We start from the raw sequence: 20950 nt of genomic DNA, 5'->3' as shown, positions 1-20950 counted from the left end.
TTCCGCCTCCGAACCGACCATTGCAGACTAAAACACTGTATGTTCTACACGTTTGGAATCGGAGAGAGTGACCTGTGCCCCTGCAGTTCCGAACCGATGACTGTCAGCCACAAACTGTCCAAGTGCCCTGACCTATCAGCCCTAAGGCACCTATTCCATAGAGCTATACCCTATACTATACTATACGCGAACAATAGTTTCATGGTCATGTTCGCGTATAGTGTAGTATACCGTGTAGTTCTATGGAATAGGTGCCTAAGGGAGGAGATCTGGCCATCGGGAACCTCCATCAAGGACCAGTTGTACGCGGGTGACCAGGACCAGCTAAGGAAGACGAAGGCGTACACCGCTAGGACGGTACTGACCATCTAAGAGAGAACAAAGAAGAAGAAGATTAGAGGTCATAATTTCAGTTTTGAACAATCCTACACACTTAACGATGCGACATCATGTCATTTGGACTTGCACATGGAGGCATGGTGCGTGCAGGTGCTAACGATCCGTTTTAACTAAAAATACATGCCCGCATGGCCCAACTAAAAGACGCAATTTTCTTTTAGGGGCAACTTGATTTTTAGCTCACCTCTTTAGCAGAGGTGAGCTTATCCCATACCGTGGCGTCCGGCGTCCGTCGTCGTCGTCGGTCGTCCGTTAGCAGGGCACGTTTCGTAACTGTTAGAGCTATTGAGTTGAAACTTGGTACACATGTACCCTTATGTAATGACACCTTGGAGACCAAGTTTCAGTCCAATTCGTATCATGGTTTGGCCACCAGGGGGCCAAACATTAAAAGTGAAAATATGCAATATCTCCCTTAATAGTAGTCGGGAAATTTTGAAGAAAAAAAGGGTAGGTACTTCTAGCAAAGGTGCATCATATATCCTCTGGGTTTTTGATTTTACCTCCTTTTCAAGGTCACAGAGGTCAAATGGTGTAAATTGGCCGTTAGGATGTAACGATGGCACGTTTCTAAACTGCAATGACTATTGATACCAAATTTGGTACACATTTACCCCTTAGTCAGGTGATCTCAGGGACTGAAGTTTGGTACAATATGATTCACCACTTGACCACCAGGGGGCAAAATCCAAAAACCTTAAAAATGTGATTATTCCTTAACTTCTTGCCCGATTGCCACCAATTTGATATCATGGGTACATCTAACCACCATACAGTATATATCACACAGGTTTTTCATTTGACCTTCTTGTCAAGGTCACAGAGGTCAAATGGCGTAAATTCGCCGTCAGGCCGTAACTATGGCACGTTTATTAACTGCAATGACTATTGATCACAGATTAAGTACACATGTACCCCTTGGTCAGGTGATCTCAGGCACCGAAGTTTGGTGCGATCTGATTTGCCGTTTGGCCTCCAGGGAGGGGGCCAAATCCTAAATTCTTCAAAATGCCATTATTCCTAGGAATGACTTGCCCGATTGGCAGCAATTTTATATCATAGGTACATCTAATTCTAACAACCATTCAATGTGTCACCCGGGTCTTCTTTGATTTGACCTACTTTTCAAGGTCACAGAGGTCGAATGTACTGTAAATTGGCCATTTTGGGGAAATTGTAATTGCTTGGACCTACATCAAACCTAACACTACATGACACAATACCATGCTCTTTATCCATCTTTCCTCCACATGAGGTGAGCACAATGGCCCTGGCCATTTCATTCATATCAGCATTAGCACATTATCCGTGTCTATGAATTATAATATGCCGTCAGTTTTTTGGGGATGGCATTAGGGTAAATGTTTTTGTAGACTCGATAAGTCGCCCTTTTCGCCAATTCAATATGCCATGATATGCCACGAGTCAAAACATTATTTACATCTTATTTGCATGTCAAAGGTTATTCATTGACCAATCAAATATGTTTTAGATCAGCATGCGACCAGGGGTAGTGCAAGTCACCATATGAGCGCGCAATGACCCCTGGGTAAACGAGCTTGATAATAGTGATATAACTAAGTTGGGTAGGCCTATACACGTGATGTACCTGTAACCGGTAGCTGTTGACCAACGGGTTTTGATAACACATCAGTAAAAATAGCATTGCAAAGCGAGCATAACCCCTCAGCCTATTAAGGTTGAAGGTGAGATAATGGTGAAGTTGGCTTAGTGGAGTGGTTAGTTTGCATATGGAAATTAAAATTGTGGAAACCTATTTCGAGAATGTGAGCGTGGCGGCCATATTGAATTTCGAATTGCGCTGATTTTCGAAAGAAACCTTCCCCTTATAAAACTACATTAGGCCTACACCCACTAAAAATTGATTCCATCCTCCAAGCCGTTCTCCTCGAAATTGACGGAAACCGATTTCAAGCACGTTGCCCTGGTGACCATATTGAGAATCAGAACGAGCCGTTTTTCGAAAGGAACCTTCCTCTAGTCACCTCCAACGTACATACCAACAAGAGGCCCACGGGCCTGGCGCTCAGCTGGATGACCTGATAGTAATAACATAGGACAGAGGGTGTAAAGTAGTAAATATCGGCTTTATACTACTGTTTGAAGGTCAAGAGTATACGTTATACCACTAAAATTTCCAATGCAGAGTTGCCAGCTGGATGAAATATGACTGAACTAATCATCCATGGTATGTAAATAATACAGGAGGCAATGGAAGATATCCCTAGTTCAGTATGTTGTATCAGTAGCTTTTCAGACATGAAGTGTCAGAGAGGATGTGACTTCTCCATGGCGTGCTGTATGCATGCATAAAAAGTATATCAATTGGTCCGATAGAGATGATGAGGCAATGTCAATATGCCTCGTTCCTTAGTCAGCAATATGCCCCTTTTTATACGGAGAAGAAGAAGGAGAACTCAGATAGGCCTTCACATGACGGCTCCCAAATGGCTCGAACCAACTGTACTATCACTACTAAAACTTTAAAATGCGTGCTCCTCCTACATGTACCAATGTCTCGGGCAAGACACTTAGTCGACAGGCAAGCTAGAAGTTCAGCACCGTGAGCAGCTCATTGATAAGGCCATGTCAGGTTCAGCGCGCCTCTTCAGATACATCAACTTCAAGCATTGAAAGCTGTGGTGAGCACTAAAAAAGACCATGGTCACCTTAATTTGAAAATCCCTTCATAATCCAAGGGCTAGCTCTGACTAAAACAGCACCCATAAACAATAGACCACCAATTTGACCCCAGCTCCTAACTGCGGGAAAACCCAAGTCCAGCAACCAAAAGTACCAAAAATACCTTTTTGTTTACATTGGAACTGCACACATGCGTTTGTTTACAATTTCATTTCCCGCGAAATCTCGAAAATCAGGTGACCTGCAATCGTGGATTGAAAATAACATTAACCTGGGTTCAGCAGGTCAGCAGGTATACCGGCTGTTCCAATCATCCCCCTACAACCAGCTGTTCAAAAGGTTATGTTATTCACCCCACAGGGAGTGCAGGTAATTGATTAAGCCCCTGCATAACTTAACAGCAATGGCTTGGCTTCTGTGAGTGGTAGGGAGAATTGACAGTGTCCGATGAATAAACCAGCACTTGACTGCAAGAAATCGGACCAATTTTCCTTACCACGATATCCATGCGACAATGTGCGATGTGGGCTGATATCATCACAGGGCAGATATAACTTTGGTGATGACGACGATCTTCCATGATTTCCGGAAATCCAGTTCGCGAGTTTTCTTGCAAAAAACTCGTTGCTACTTGATCCTATCGACAAACTTTGGCCGCAGATGATGAATAATAAACAATAGAGACACAAATTGTGTGTTTTCCCTTCGTTTTCTGGTCTATTTAGCCCAAACCATCGTGCATCATCGAAGGCTAAAATTGCATATAGCTAATGAGGCACAAGTCACGTGACACTGCATGATGGGAGCTTCCTGAAAGGGCGCGAATTTTGAATTTGGCCCAAAGTACAAATTGGGCGCTAGCGCCACCAGGTGACATATTATGAAGCTTTTAAAAGCTGACAATTTTACTCCTTAATTTACTCTTTTGTTGACATTAGATCTTTTTTCAACATAAACATTGGTTCAGAAGATATTGCTGAAAAAGTGAAAATACTTCGCGGGCACCCAGCTCCACCTAGGATCAACGAATCGCGACAAAATTTGGTTTACAAGTAGAGTTCAGTGTGCCCTTTATTGCTAATATGTTACTTTGGCCAAGGTGTGCCAGGCTAAAAAACGTGCGGCCCATGTTGACGGATGGATGGAAGGACTGACATACGCCATCTGAACCATTTGACAAGCTCAGCTGACTTTGTCAGCTAAGCTATAAATGAATTTGATCGGACGAACGGTTCTCCTCGAAATTGACGGAAACCAATTTCAAACACGCCGCCCTGGTGGCTATATTGATAATCGGAACAAGCCCGTTTTCGGAAGGAACCTTCCTCTAGTCACCCCAAATGTACATACCAAAAATTGAATTGATTGTCAAAGCTGTCCTTCTAGAAATCGACGGAAACCAAGTAGCAAACGCCCGCCCGGACGGCGTACGTGATGACAATACCCCTCTAGGCCATTTGGGCTGAGGGGTAAAAAAGGACTGAGACTTCGTTGGTATCAATTTGATGAAGTGTTTATGGCTTTTCTGGTCTTCTGCGGGGTCTAATTGATTGATTCTCATGCGGGGGGGGGGGGGGGGGGCGATACCAAAATCTTACGCATCTTGAGATTCAGGGTATTTCAGGGTGTTACTTACTAACCATGCAGGAATGGGAAAGAAGACACACTACGCAGGTATGAATAATATGGGAAGCCATCGAAATATCACTTGAGAGTAGCCTTCGCCCCCATATATTTGGCGACCTGAATAAAAACCATTTGCCCATTCAACATGTTCAACGACGACGTTGGCCTAGATAAGTGAGCTTTCGCACCACTACGACATTTAGGTCATCAGAATTTGCGCTCTAGTTACGCGTATACAAGTTTTTCAGACAGTCTATCCCTGAGCAGCTCATTACGCGTATGTAAACGGATATTAGCGAGTTTCCGCATCGCTTACGATTACGATTACGATTTGTGTTTGACGTCATCGATTTTTGGTGCTACGTTCTTACGAGGATTCCGGCTGATCTTCATAAGTCGAAAAACGATTACATGGATTAGCGAAAAGCCTATTTTCCACGCTACATATCAAATTCAAGGTGAAATATTCATTGAAGAATACTTTAGAACATATCTGTCAAACATAGGAACTGCATTTAATGTGATCGACGGCGATTTTGATCATGTTTTAGCGCCGAGAAAAGTGCACCCAGAGCATGAGAGCAGAGTATAGGGCCCATACTACAGTACACCAAGTCGTTGGTGTGAATGCGGAAACTAAATTTCTGGTTTATGCCGGTGTAATGTTTTTGAGTGTTTCTGTTTTTGAGTGTTTCCCCTCATTGTTTGGGAACGCTCAAAAATAGATTGACAAGTTTCTCTGTGTATCCCCCCATTGAAAAGTCATGGTCTCTCTAGCTGCCTATTGTTTGGAAACACTGACACATGGGAAACAACCACAGATGTTACACCGGTTTTGAGAGTATAACGATTACGACTTTGAAATCGTAATCTTAATCGTAATCGTAAGCGATGCGGAAACTCCCTAGTGAGTCGTCGTTCACTCAGCGTTTTCGTTCAGGATTTCTTTGTTCATACGTACATTGAGACATATTTCATGTGTTGTATACAGTTGATGTTAAATTTTCCTCTTGCAGTGAAAGGCATATCCGTGATAAAAGGCATGCTTCCATTGATAAGACTGGGCATTTCGCAGGTGATCGGTCAAGTGATTGACTACCGTTAGGTAATCACTTCGGTTGCTCTTGTGACGTCTGAAGATGTTCCTATAATTAAGTCGCAATCTAATTCTACGCGTTTGTTGAAAACGGTTACAGAAATAATCTACGGTATCCCTCCAAGTCGGAATAAGATAAAACCTTTTTTGGAAAGAGATTCTTAATACCACTATCTTTTATCGAAGTGGCTATGTAGCAGACTGATGTGTACGCATGAACAAGTTGGTTGCATGCACAGCAGAGGCGAATTAACATAACCGCGTCATCAACAGCTGATGGTAGTGGCAGTGGCGGTGGAAGAACTCCCCGCTTCCCTTCAAGTTGGGGCCAATTCAACATCTGGCTATGACCCCCAAGTAAATCTAAGGCGTATGGAGCCCCGGTTTTTGGATGTCATGTGTGCCATATGACCAAAACAGTGTTCTTCAGCCAGCGAAGTCTGCTGTGTAGGGGAGAGTGGGGTACAATGAGCCGTCGGGCACCATGAGCCAGGCTGTTCCAAATTGGGGGTATAAAGGTTTTCATGAGCCATGTCAAAATATCCTGTGTTGAGTGTTTTTCCAGGAGACGGGTGTTTTGATCCATTTATTTGACTTGCATACTTCAGGCCTCTCAATTACACTAATTAAACAAAATATAGGCCAACATCATATAACGGTGTATAAGCACTAATTCGGGGGAGGATCCCGGGGTCAAAATGACTCCCCAAAATAAATGTTTTGGTTTTTTATGTAATTTTTTTTACCCTCCTCGTCGGGCTCTTTAAGCATGTCTACCGACTCATTCGAACTCTGTCCACCCATTAGGAAAGTTTTAGTACAAAATTACATGTTTGTCCTTGATCTTGAAAATCAACGTTTTGTCGTAGTGTGTGCAGAAAATAACCTTCTTATGGTAGCAAACATTAAAAAATCATCTGATTGCCCGTCTTTGTCAGGGACGGCTGCTCAGCTCGACCTTGCGCGTAAAAGTGACTATGATTTTCTGACCAAACTAAACACCAGAGACTATCACAGAGACAAAGTGTGATCGCTGTTCCATGAGGTATACCGACCCGCAAGTTCACCTCTTTTGCGATCCACTCCGAACGCATTGGACCGGCCTCGTCCTGTCGCCCGGTATAAGGAGACCAAATTGGATGATGCGATGGGCTGCCCTGGGAGTCTACATTTGCGGGTATTCGGGGTTTTCTTCGCTACAACTACTGGGAAATGATCGTGAATGTCCCACAAATCTCAGTACCACGCTTTGGAACATGAACGACAGTCTGCTCACAAAAACTTTACTGGGCAGACAGCTAGATAACTATGACTTTGATACAAAAATGTTCGTCCTCAGAAAAGCCGCAATCGGCTGAAGGGTAATGGAACTATCTTGTATCGATAAGAGCTAAGTAAATAACTCGACCACTTGTACAATGCACACATGGGCAGTTTTGTTTTGTTAAAACTGGATTCATTTTTTGTTCATTCTTTTCACCTTATACTTTGTAAATCTTCATAATTGGAGGAACAAACATGTAATCCTAGATAACAAATCTTAAGATATGTTCAGCGCTTCCCTCCCTCTTAGATATACAACTAAGATGAATGGCAGTTTTTTTTTCTGAATAACCCGATATGTTTTGTGTTATCGTAAAAAAAAGTTGATTTTATATTTCTGTGATCTCATTCTTATCACAGTTGCGATGGGTACATACTAGCCAGTCTTAAAACATTGACGATCTGGGTTTACTAATAATAATTTTCTATCTCAAATTATTTTTGCACTTACACCTGTTTGCAACATCACAACAACATGTCATTTTACTTTATAGCTGACAACATACTTTTGAGCTTCGATGACCGTATCAAATTGGCGGACTTCGGAATCTCAAAGAAGCTCGAAGCCAGTCGCCTGACCCATGGAGCATTAACTGTTGATAAAGGAACAGTGCAGTACATGTCACCAGAGGCAGTAAAGGGCGAGGACGACGAGAAAAAGGGATATGGCTTACAGACAGATATCTGGTGAGACTAAAATAACGCACTGCGTTTATTTGCTTTTCCTAATTAGTTGCAATTTTATTGCATCCCACACTGTTCTCTGTGTATGCACTTCGCATGGGTACATATACTTGATGGGAACATTTCACTGTCCATTGTTTTGCCTTTAACTTACATTCGAGTAAAATCATGATATGATCATTTTTATCAAATGACTGGCCATTATTCTAGTGTTGAAACCTATACCAAACCGTTAGCAAATAGAAATTAACGATGGCAGTTTTTTTCTAACGCGAGTATGTGTTGATACGATGCGAACTACTGGCATGTGTGAGTTTTTTGTCACTTCGACCACATGTGCACTACAGTCACCAGTACAATGGTGGACAACGTACACGATTCATCCCCTGCGTAGCAGTGTTCTATCACCTTCCGAATAAAATCAAGTGTATGCTGGGATTACAATATCGCACACTTTATGTAAATTCATCGTTCTTTAAGGACATTTTGATTACATATTTTTCGGTATATATTGGAGAGCGAATATCAGTGAACACACCACGTGACGAATGGACCGAATTGACGTCTTTAACGTCGAAAATTCGTTGATTTGAAGACTTCTCACAAATGTTCGAAATATCAATTGTTTTCATTGACTTACAGCCTCCATTATTTACACTGTGCATCCTAAGTATGTGCGCATGCTGCACTGTAACACTAATTGTCGATCAAGCCTCCAGTCTATGATGTATCAGCTCCAGAATCTGAACTAATGAAAGCGTACGCAGGTCTACCTATATTGGTGCACGGTGATCTATACGTAAAGCACGAAAGTGAACGCATGCATAAGGATCATCTACCATTTTCAAAACTGATCGAGTCCAATTTATCTAGCAATATTCTACCAAATGATATTTCAAATGCAAATATCATATTAAATGATGTAAGCTATTACATTCTGCAGGGTGTCAGTGACGAGTAACTGAAATAATAGATTTTCGGTCAAGTGTCTTCATCAATTTACTGTTGGTATGGTTGGACGGAAAAGAAACTAGGGGACGTCGAAATATTGTCTGGGAAGTATAGTAGCGAACTCTAAGATACCCGGATTTAGAACGAACCGCACTTTAAATTGTCAGTAAGGACCTGTCACTGTGGTAACCAAAGCGCTAGCAGACGACAGCAAAAAAAATTGAAAGCCCAGGCAGATTCAACAGCGAATATTTCCTTTTTTGAAGGTACTTGATGTGGGTTTGCTCATTGTTATTTCTAGATGATAGCAACACTTCTGTTGATATGTTTGTATTGATGTAGCTCTCTGAATAAGTAGATGAGGTTTTGTAGCCCTACGCCTCATTTAGGCTACCAATTATGCTCATTTCTACTGTAGCGTAAAACCGGGTCGAGCGGTAAAGTGTCACCATTAAAGAAAAAAAGAAAATAAATGTCACAACCCTGGGCATCCAAATATTGACGAAATTAACTAGTTCGTCAAGTACGATGTCACCACTGATCTGACACCAATCTTATTCTAATGGACCAAGGAACTAAGAAACATAGGGCTAAGACTTCATATCTAATTGATAAGTTTTAATGATAGACTGAGCTCATAACTATTTACAGTACTTACACATTTCTACAGCATCATAATTCCAAGCATAACAGTTACGCACACTGATATCTCCCACATAATCACCACCTAATTCATCCTTTCTGAAGCACACTCGCAAACAAAGTGCAAAACAGTATAGGCCCAACAGGCTGAATCGTGAGAGACAAGACCGCAATTGATTTTTTAAGCCTTTTAGCAGTTTTAAAAATTGTCAATGTTTGACCGCAACGCATCAAATACTGCGTGGGGTTGTGCATCTGAAATTTTGATATGATATTCTGGACAGTCGGGCAAGTAAATGGTGAAAAAAAAACTGGTAGTTGACCACGAAAATTTTTTGATAATCGACAAATTAGACAGACATTGATATTTCCACTCTTTTCAGCCAACAGGCAGAAAAATCTCAAAACACGCCCCCTATTACCCAATTAGCAAAATTCGAAATTAATTTTTTCATCAAATAATTTCTTTATATCTGTAGACATGCCACTGCAAATATTTTTTCAATACCTCTCGAAATAAGTACTCGAGAGTTAAAAACATGCACTCGTCTAATTGATAGGCCTCGACCCTCCAACCTATGAATCTTCATTAGTGGTCTTGTCTCAATGAAGGTACATTTCAGGGGTTAACATTTTGAGAATTTTTTCAAACTAATGTAGATGACATCCCACAACTCTCCAACAAAGGAAAGTCATATCTGGACATTTTTGGAGAAATGAGAGACATTTCAAAGAGTGGTACAACTGTGCCAAAAGCGACGAAAGAGGACAAAATCGAGAAAAAGTCATGATTTTGCAGCCAACAGCACCAAGTTCAAAGACCAGCCCTGGCCAGAATTAGCAAGCTATGGAGCTGAAAATTTAGGATGTGATTAAGGGATATCTTTGCTTCTTTCAAAGAAATAACAAAATGAATGGCAACACAACAAGACTTGTGAAAATGAATCCGAACTTATACCGGGGCTAGGTTGGCTCATATTGGGGTCAAATTAAGTTTTTTTCTCATTTTTTTGGCTTGTTTTGACCTTAAATCATCAGCAATACAATATTCTTAATGAATTAGAGTGATTTGAGCACATTCAAATTTGTCACTAAATTGACTAAAAATGTAGTGTAAATGCACAATAGATTTTTTAAGCCTTTTAGCAGTTAAATTGTCAATGTTTGAAGTTAAATTGTCAAATGTGCCCCGCCAAAAGACAACAGACACTTCGCCATAGCAAAAGCTCACCCATCCCCTGGTTCAAACGAATTTTGCTATTCTTAGCTCACCTCTCAGAGAGGTGAGCTAATACCACAAGCCCCCGCTATGGTTATACATGTGGGCACTGTCATGACTGTACGCTGGTTCACATTCATGATTCAAGCTCTACTCTGTGAGAGTATCACAGGTCTGAGCTGCAGCTTTACAGCGCTCAGGACTAACATTCATAGTTTGCCATCTCTGCCAGCTAGGTACCCATTTACTCCAGGGTGGAGAAGCAAGTAGGTTAAAATGCCTTGCTCAAAGACACAAAGACGAAACAGCGGTGGCCCTTCCGAGAATCGAACCCGCGACCAACCTCTACATCCGGAGTCCAATTGATTAGCATTCAAAAGGGCTTCACCGTATCCCCTGGAAACACCTATACGACACATGCCGCGTCACCGCCAGAATCTGGGGGTGACGTAGCATGTCTGACCGCTGATCCGTCTATTCGGGCCCTATTTGTCAGCACTGTTTCATCATGACCAAAACTTTTTGCAGCCGACCAAATAATTGTAAAATTGAGCAATTATCTCAAGCTGAATACAGATAAAGAAGCCTTATACTTAGATAAATTAAATAAATTATCAAAAGGGATTTCAAAATAATATTTTCACAGTGCTCGCTCGATTGGCGTTTGTAACACGTGCTTCTTCGGTTCTTTTTGCTTGGAGTTCCCGCATGGCCCGACTAAATGACGCAATTTTCTTGTAGAGGAAATCAATCTTTTATATCAGCATTAGCTAATATTATCCGTGTCCATTAAGTTCTATTATGCCGTTATTTACATCTTATTTACATGTCAAACGTTATTCTTTGACCAATCAAATATGTTTTAACTCAACATGGTACCAGGTGCAGTGCAAGTGACTATAGGAGCACGTAATGACCTCCGGGTAAACGAGGTTGACCCACGACCTCCTGATTATGAGCCCGGTGCTCTAACCACTACGCCACTGATCTTCCTCATAGACAAGTGTCAATGTAACAACACTGCCATAGCCACACGGCAGCAACATGATCGCCTCGTGAATGTTATGTATGGTGTTATAATTCACCCGATGCTAAATCAAATGTGTATCCTATCCACAGGAGCGTTGGCTGTGTTGTGTTGGAAATGGCCAAGGGAACTCGTCCATGGAGTGAGTCTGGCAATGCAGCACATGTGCTGTTTATGATTGGAAGTAAAAATACTCCTTCCGTTGCTGAAAATGTTCCTGATAGTGTGAAAGATTTCCTCAAGAAGACCTTCATTGTGATCCCTAAAGATCGACCATCTGCCAAGGACCTTCTCAAAGATAAGTTGCGTAAGTTACACTCTCATGTTGAAACTTATTCGGTCGTCTCACACGGTAGGAGTAACAAGCACTTTCCTAATGACATATTATAGATAAAGCGACTGAAGTCAGGAAAACTCAAAACGGGTATAAGCAGGGATCATTATTGTATCATTCCCTTTTGAGATGTCACTGCTGCGGTTCTATCATGGTGTGCTGAAGTATTTGAGTGGAGGAAGGATGATGTATGTTCTGTAGAGAGGCAGAGGTTGATTTTTCCTGAACCAGTATGCGTGCAATATTTTGTAATAATTGAAGTAATATTAAAAGAAATCACATCTGTATTCAATCAATCAATTCACATTAATCAAAAATAAAAAACGTGGCCCGCATTTGGTAGAATTCACATTTAGGAATCTAAAATATACGGGATAGGGTCAGGAAGGAGTAAAATATATATAAAACTCCTGGGCTGCCTGAATAATTCCAACCATTTACAACTCATTGGTCGCCTTTGATATACCACATTATTCCCAGCCAGGAGTTGAAATTCAGGACGGCTAATGACCGATTTTACAGTACACAACCTACCCTCGACAACCCACTATTGGTCGAATCACAATAAACATGATAAACTACAAATACAACCATACGACGCATATATCAAAAACAGGGGATGCAGGATATATACGCAAATAAATCTTTAGGTCCCACTCCACAGTTTTAAAATCAGCAAAAAGTGTCCATCCATAGTTCGTATCCAAAAACGTTGTGTTCCTTTGAATTGGCCGTGCTCTATGTCTACCAGCAATCGAGTCAGTTGATTATGCAGAACATCTTTAGTGAGGTACAGCAACAGAGATTTGCCTCCTATTTACCAAAATGGGTTCGCGCAACGATTTCGTGATGCGGCTAGGGCGTGTGGTGACACAGTGGCACATGGTGCGTAGTCCCGTTAAAAATACACGTGTTTTTGGGGATTCCTGATTCAACGGACAAATACACCGCTTTAACAACGGATTATGTACATTAATTTGCCTATCTGATCGTGGTAAGCTGATCTGTCAGAGAAATCTTTTCTCCGAGTATATGGGGGGGCGAAATTGGCAGAGCTCGAAATTTTTTGGCCCGATTCTTCGCTATCGGGCAGGATTTGGGGAGCATCAAAGGTAGCACTACCTACTGGCAAAGAAAAACGAATTAAATGCACTGTGTTTTAGAAAGCTTCATTGTCTCCATAAAAATCATGCCTAATATCAGTCCTTAAGTATCATCCTTTCTCTGCCGACATGGAGGGCCAGGAAATTCATCAGAAACACCATCATAAACGGGTGACCAATCAAATTGGACACAAAGTAATTGAATGACGGCCTGAATTGATAGTGACAATCTCAGGATTAGGTTAGCCTTCTTCTATAAAACATGCACTTAGCATTTGGGTCTGGTCAGCATCCCTGGAACCTTTACTCATTGAACACCTGGTCCTTCAATTATGATGGCTTTCAGTGGGGTGTATACAAAACCAAGACCTAAGACATAAGACCTAAGACCTAAGATCCCCGAAGTACAAAACTAAGACCCAGGTACAAAACTAAGATCCCCGAGGTACAAAACTAAGACCCGGGGAGGCCAATTCCAAACTAAAATTTTGAAGAAAAATATCAGAGTCTTAGTTTTGTACATCAGGGGATCTTAGTTTTGTACGTACAAAACTACGATCCCCCGAGGTACAAAACTAAGACCCAATTCCAAACTAAAATTTTGAAGAAAAATATCAGAGTCTTAGTTTTGTACATCAGGGGATCTTAGTTTTGTACGTACAAAACTAAGATCCCCCCGAGGTACAAAACTAAGACCCAATTCCAAACTGAAATTTTGAAGAAAAATATCAGAGTCTTAGGTTTGTACATCAGGGGATCTTAGTTTCCAAATTCTGCCCCTCTTTCGAATTCATTAAATAACGGCCTATATTGCAATAACGTTGTTTGACTCGGTTAGTATGTAATTGATGGATAAGAAAACGTTCATATTTTACTCGTTCCAACTCTTCCGATGGCGGCGCTCCTCCGAATGACTCAAAGGAGTATTGCACCGGTTTCGCCACTTTTTGTGGAGCTGGATGGAGGCCGTATATGCTAGAGTATATGCTAGAGTGATGACCGGTCGTGCCTGCATAGTGCATATGGAGGTATTATTCAGATGGAGCAACTGCATGCATCTCAAAGGTGATATTACTACATCAAAATGAATTCGAAAGAGGGGCAGAATTTGGAAAGAAATCATGGGTCTTAGTTTTGTACATCAGGGATCTTAGTTTTGTACGTACAAAACTAAGATCCCCTGACGTACAAAACTAAGATCCCCTGATGTACAAAACTAAGACTCTGATATTTTTCTTCAAAATTTCAGTTCGGAATTGGGTCTTAGTTTTGTACCGCGGGGGATCTTAGTTTTGTACGTACAAAACTAAGATCCCCTGATGTACAAAACTAAGACTCTGATATTTTTCTTCAAAATTTCAGTTTGGAATTGGTAGTTTTGTACCTCGGGGATCTTAGTTTTGTACGTACAAAACTAAGATCCCCTGATGTACAAAACTAAGACTCTGTTATTTTTCTTCAAAATTTTAGTTTGGAATTGGGTCTTAGTTTTGTACCTCGGGGGATCTTAGTTTTGTACGTACAAAACTAAGATCCCCTGATGTACAAAACTAAGACTCTGATATTTTTCTTCAAAATTTTAGTTTGGAATTGGCCTCCCGGGTCTTAGTTTTGTACTTCGGGGATCTTAGGTCTTAGGTCTTATGTCTTAGGTCTTGGTTTTGTATACACCCCTTTCAGTGCGTGTCTCGTGCGACAACCATGAGTGAGTTTAATGTTAGTGTTGTCGCGATATGGACGCGTGGGAAAAGAAGGAAATGCAGGGAGACTACCGATAAAGTAACAGCCCTTCTGACGGCCGATCAGGGGGGAGTTATCGGTGGTGAGGAGAATATACGCACAACGACGGTGGATCAGCATGATAAAAATGTGCAAGTGTGTGTATCTGTTTCCAGTAGTTTCGTCTCAGATTCTCTGTTGATCACACCAGGTGCTGCTTTGACGTCTCACTTTACACGTACATTTTTGGGTGTTATCCATTCAGCCGACGAATAGACCGCTTTGCGCTGTTTTGACCCTGGATTTTTTTTCTAAAATTTAAAAGTACATTAATTGTCTATATAGCTTATATGTGCCTGGAAATCTTTCCCTCCAAGTATATTGGGCACAAACTTTGCAAAACACTTGAATATTTTTGCCTGATTTTGGACCCATTGCTGAATCTAGGTGGTATCAAATGTGAAGCAGCCTACTGGTATCGAAACTAATAAGAACGCTACCTTAGGACTCTGCCTCCATTAATAGAAGGTTTGGGTATCTGGTTGCAGTAGTTTGGTCTCAGCATGCATCTGGGGGTGATGCCTTGTGTGTCACACCAGGCACTGGCGGCTGATGGATTTAATGAAACTGAGGAGTGATACCTTAGTTTAACGAAAAAGAAGTGGAATCCAGCTGATTATCTCTTCCTGAAGTGGTTGTACTTGTACTTTGCCAAGTTCGCGCCCCTTATACTCAAGAGGGAAATTTTTTCTGGCACATAAGCTAACTGCCATGAGATTTAATGTACTTTTCAATTTTGGAAAAAACAGGGTCATAACGGCGCAAAGCAGTCTATTTGTCCCTTTTGTCCCTTGAGTGTACACACCCAAAAATACACGTGTGAAGCGGACGTCAAACCTGCGCCTGGAACGCACTTTGCAATGCCTATGATCTGGGGTACAACTTTAAGTTTGGGGTTCACATACTGCAAGCTCTTCTGATAAGTGGCAGTCCTCTGAAATAATGCTTAATTAACGCCATTTACAGGGGTTGGGGGTTGGGACCGAACATTCCACAAAAAACGAGGCTTTTTCAGTCGAAGAGAGGCATTTTTCTGTCGTCTGCTAACAGAAAGAAAATAAATTTGAAGTTTTATCCCCTTCGAACAGCAAAGAGCTCTAGGAATGATGAGACCGCACATCCCGGAATGGGACGAAATATCCCGGAATCCGCGGATTTAACATCCAAGCATTCACTGTGAAAACTGATGGGTAATATCCGCCCGAAAATGCTTATGAGAATGGGTTATATGATGTACCCATCGTGGGTAATCTTATGTGCCCATTCCCGATGGGCAGGCTAGCCTATGGTGGGTTGTGGGATTACCCATTTATGTGGATAAGATCCGCCCGAAATTGCTTTTGAGAATGGGTTATATGATGTACCATCGTGGGTAATCTGATGTGCCCATTCCCGATGGTCGGCCTCAAAAATTTATATCGAGGGTATTCAAGTGTGACGAACAGCGAAATTATGTCAACTAATGCTGTTTAATGACGACTTGTGATGACCTTCTGACGAAGTTACTCGTTTGCCAAGGCGCTCACACTGCTTACAGTGATTCTTTCACCCAATGTCGAAAGGTTCCAAAGTCATGGGTTCAAGTCTATCCTGACCAATTTTTTTCCATTTTTAGATAAATCGAATGTAATGTGACGTCCCCCCCCCAAAAAAAACCCCAGCCTTTTAGTTAAAATAGGCTCCTTAATGCTCTTGTTTCAAACTTCATCCATGTCTCTTCTTATCATTTTCGGGGGCTATTAGCAGAATTATACTAAAACGCATTTTAGGCACTTTTTAGAACAGTTTGGTCATCATAACTTTAGAAACTGTCCGAAAAGATCTCTTTAATTTCATGAATAGATGAATCAACAAATTCATTGGTAAAACCATCTGCTCCCTGCGCCTGTGTTGCCAATGGATTTCTTATTATCTATATCGCTGGACTGGACTCCCCCTGGGTTTAAGGGGACAATAGGCAGGAGAGGGAGGTTAAATTAGCCATCTTTTTGGTGACTTATAGTAAGGGCGCCACAAGGTCATTTTGATTTACCACTAAATACATCCCCCTTACAAGAGAAGCGTGATTAGTTTTGATGACTTCATGTTTGGATAACTTTATCTTGCCTACCTAGCTGCTTAGAGAGTCCATTTGACAGTATTTTCGATTAAGATAGGAATTATTTTTTCGATTTCAAAATAATCCAATGCACTTTTATAAAAAAGATCATAGCCAAATTGAACAATTTAAAATAAAAATGGGTAAAATAATAATTTATGTGAAAAAATGAATTAAAAAATAGACTGGTAAAATATCATGCCGTGCCAGCAGGGCTACTGAGTGTGATGCACTGGACAATTCGGAAAGATAGCGTCTAAGTAATTGTTTTGACTACGTCAAATAAATTAGGATCGCTGTTCGTCACACTTGAATATATACCCTCGATAAAAGATTTGGAGGCCGAGAAAACTATTGAAATTCCCGATTTCTGCGATGTATATACGTAACATAATTGGCATTATCATATTGCTCAATGAGTAATGCTTTGCTTGATGGTGCCAGTTTTGTGACTAACGTTCTCTAAGACGACTATGACCTTGTATGAAGGACTAATACAAAAAAAACTTATCAAAATGATGTTCGTCTGCCATTGCTTGGATGTTTGGTCCTTTCCGGGATGTGGGGTCCCATCATTCCTGGAACTCTTTTCTGGTCGAAGGGGATAAACTTCAAATTTATTTTGTTTCCGTTAGCGGACGACAGAAAATGCGTCGCTTTGACTGAAAATGCCTCTCGTTTTCGTGGGATGTTCGGTCCCATACTCTCAACCCCTGATTTACATGCAGATTTAATTCATTTTGTCGCACAGGTGTTCTCTTTTCAAATATTTATTTCAATGCCGTTTTCGGCTTTCATGGTCAATCAATCATAGATAGGCCCATTGCCCTGGTTGCAATTGACCACAAGTGCCGAACGCAAGTGACCACAGAATATATCCGAACAGCTATGGGCACTGGCGGGAATGACGTGAATTACAATAACAAAGCAATAACTGGTGGTCGGCATGCAATATTTTCAGATTTTTTTAACCTTTTCTCTTGATGGTGGATTTTTTTTTAATTTTGTACAATATAGCCATCTGTGCATTCCAGATCCCCCACATATTGCATATAGGGCTCAGACCCAACAAACAGGGCTCAGTCCCACTCCCTTTGGCCTAAACCCCCATTTGGTCATTGTGCTCAAGCACAATCCATCAGGCGCAAAAACACTTCTTCCTATCGGTGGACATTCAAATAAACCTGGGCCTTTTCTTGATGACATGAAAGTCTCTGTTCTCAAGGGATCACTTTATAATACTGACACTACACAAAATAGAATTACTGAACAAAAGTTGATGCAACAATTTAACTGAACCGTTACCTTGGTTTCATGTCGCACTATAGGTCATAATCATCATACTACTTTTTACACCTACGCTTGGACACTATCTATTACCCCCTTGTCTCCTTTGGCCTATAAATGCCTCTTGCCCCCCCCCCCCCCCGCCTGACTACGATGCATATTGGCTAGTACCTTTTCCCTTTAAATCGGTCAATGAGTTGTAAGTGTTCGGAATTATTCTATCCCGTTGTATATTTTAGACTCCTTGGTGTGAATTCTTCTTGTTTTTGTTACGGAAAGGAATTAATCAAAAATAAAACTTATGGGCCACCTGTGGTTATTCAGTGCGCCACAACGGTTTTTCCTTCTGCGCATGCTCAGTCAGCAGACCTGGTGGAAGAGAGGGTGCAGTCATTTACTGTTATATTCATCTACCCACGAGGTTTCAGCCATTTAAACTGCTGGAAACCCGGCTGGACCATGCCGAAACCAAAGGCAAAGAGATCTGCCCCAGTGAGCCCTTCCTGAGCAACCCGGGCATAATATACTTACAGTCCGGACGCAGTGGACCAGCCTCGTCCCTCACCCTATCAACCACTGCGACAAGTGGTGAGCTTTCTGGAGGTTTTGTATCGATCAGGCGCTGGGCTAATGAATCATTATAATTCATTTTGTACTCCGATCCAGTAACTCATTGAATTGAGATTCACAATGGATGAGCCAGTGACAGTTAGATATTTACTACACACTTTACACATACAACATAGCATACACGTTAGGTTGCTTCAAATTTCATCCAATTTTACAAAAACAAAAGTTCTCCAAAGCTTAAAATGAGTTGTTTTCGATACCCGAGACCGCTAGGCCACGCCGATCGAAACAGTGGAAAAGGAGGAAAGAACAGGAATCATGTCAAGAAGTTCTATTTTGCGTATTTTGATAAAATACGCTAATACCTATTTTAATAAAATACGCTAAATAGAACTTCTTGACATAATTCAAATTATTTCATTTCTTTCCTCCCTAGTGCATGGTAATGTCGTAAATGTTGAATATAATATGTATTACAATGCCGCAGATAAGCTGTTATGTGCTATTTTTGAAATTTTCTAAATTATATTTTTCTTGTGTAAATAAATGGTCTGCACAGCACTGTTGTCGTGAATTCCCAAATCTCCAAGCTTGGCCATGTTCACTGTCGCTAAGTAATCAACTTTCACTCACTGATGAGAGTACCAGACAAAACATCTCACGCTTGGCCATTTTGCATTTGATGAAAGGCTTACTGGACTTTGCGCAAAGTAAGCAACCCAACGCAACAAGCGCAATGGGGGAGCGACCATTATATTCGACCGCTTCAGGTTCTGTTCCTAATAAATTAAACCAGGGGCTAACACGGCCACAGAATACCTCCAGTGGATAGTGCTTTGGTCATGGTTTATCTTGAGATGTACTCTTTTGTGTGGTGCAGATTTGAGCCCCCTGTGTACTTCAATACGTAACATATATATCTTCCATCTGCCACGCTGGCGCCACCTATCCATCCCCACGTCGCAAGATAATAGTCCCAGTGATTTGCACTTTAGCCCCTCTATTCATGATCATAGCGGCAAATGTATGCTTAGTTAGATGCTGGCGCCTCCTATCGATCCCCATGAACCAGGCGAAATTGATATTCCAAACTACCCTTATGTCACATGCTAGACCCTTTAACTGCCAGTGATTTGCACGGGTAGGTTCCTCTATGGCCAATGCAAATATATGCTCGGTTAGATGCTGGCGCCACCTATCCATCCCCATGAACTTGGCCAAATTCATATTCCAAACTATACCATATTGTGACAAGATAATAATCCCTTTAACTGGCAGTGAATCACCAGCAACTAAATAAAGTATGCCTTCGCTTCGACTGCCAATCCATATTATAAAACCTAATGTGTTCTGTGTCATGGCTTGTATGTGCTCGACTTATGTGTGCTGCTTGAATCAAGCTTGCGTTTGGCCTTCTTTTGCAATGATAACTTCCCATGTAACCACGACCCTAGGATGACCAGGCTCTGTATTGTCTAAGGAAAATTAAAAAACCTAGGTTGCGTTCTTTGCGCAAAGTCCAGTAGGCCACTATGGATAGCCTTCATATTTCACCATATTTAGGCAAACGTTGTATATTTCGCACTCGACGCGGGTTTGCAGCACTGACATAGGGTGGTAACCTTTAAATATAACTGCCCTGAGATGGTGGGATTTTCCATATTCATTATGTTACTGATATCGGCTGCTGACCCTCTGTATACTCTGTTTTGACGTGGCCCTGATGAGGCCATTGTTAAAAATATTAAAGCATTTTCTTTTCAATTGTCCATCAAATGTAGACTTTCAGCATGCTTTACACAGTTGCCTCAGCATTACAACATTCACGCTGAAATCTCTGTCCCCAAATTGGAAATTATTTCGTTATCAAATTAATATCTGATTCCATCATATGGGTTATCCTCTTGATTTTGTTAAGTATTTATGAGTGAATCGTGCTTCTCCATTATTTAAACCATAGACAATATAAACTGGTGTAACGTTTACTTGCTTTGCGTTTCAGTCGCTGGTAGTGGAAATGTCCGTCTCTCTTCAGCCGCTAGTGGAAAAGCAGGTACCCCTCCAGCCGATAGTGGAAATGCAGTTATCTTTTCAGCCGCCAGTGGAATTACAAGCATCTCTTTTGCCGACAGTGGAAATACTGATAAC

At 41.3% G+C, this 20950-nt stretch overlaps 2 protein-coding genes and 1 long non-coding RNA gene across 13 annotated transcripts in view; 1 reads left to right on the top strand and 2 right to left on the bottom strand.

The window, feature by feature from the left end:
- LOC135499168 (uncharacterized) overlaps nucleotides 1-12021 on the top strand; it is a 31297-nt gene extending 19276 nt beyond the window's left edge. Inside the window, exons 8-9 of the mRNA XM_064789836.1 lie at nucleotides 7603-7795; nucleotides 11724-12021. Of these exons, the coding sequence (XP_064645906.1) occupies nucleotides 7603-7795; nucleotides 11724-12021 (491 nt within the window). The remainder of the gene's footprint in view (nucleotides 1-7602; nucleotides 7796-11723) is intronic.
- The window catches only part of LOC135498832 (uncharacterized), a 399598-nt gene that overhangs the window by 216634 nt on the left and 162014 nt on the right, over nucleotides 1-20950 (bottom strand). The window lies entirely within an intron of this gene.
- The window catches only part of LOC135498848 (uncharacterized), an 82567-nt gene that overhangs the window by 52383 nt on the left and 9234 nt on the right, over nucleotides 1-20950 (bottom strand). The gene's annotated exons all lie outside the window — the stretch shown is intronic.

The sequence above is a fragment of the Lineus longissimus genome, chromosome 14 (genome assembly GCF_910592395.1).
Source record: "Lineus longissimus chromosome 14, tnLinLong1.2, whole genome shotgun sequence".
NCBI lineage: Eukaryota > Metazoa > Nemertea > Pilidiophora > Heteronemertea > Lineidae > Lineus > Lineus longissimus.
This window is presented reverse-complemented; position numbering and strand designations above follow the sequence as displayed.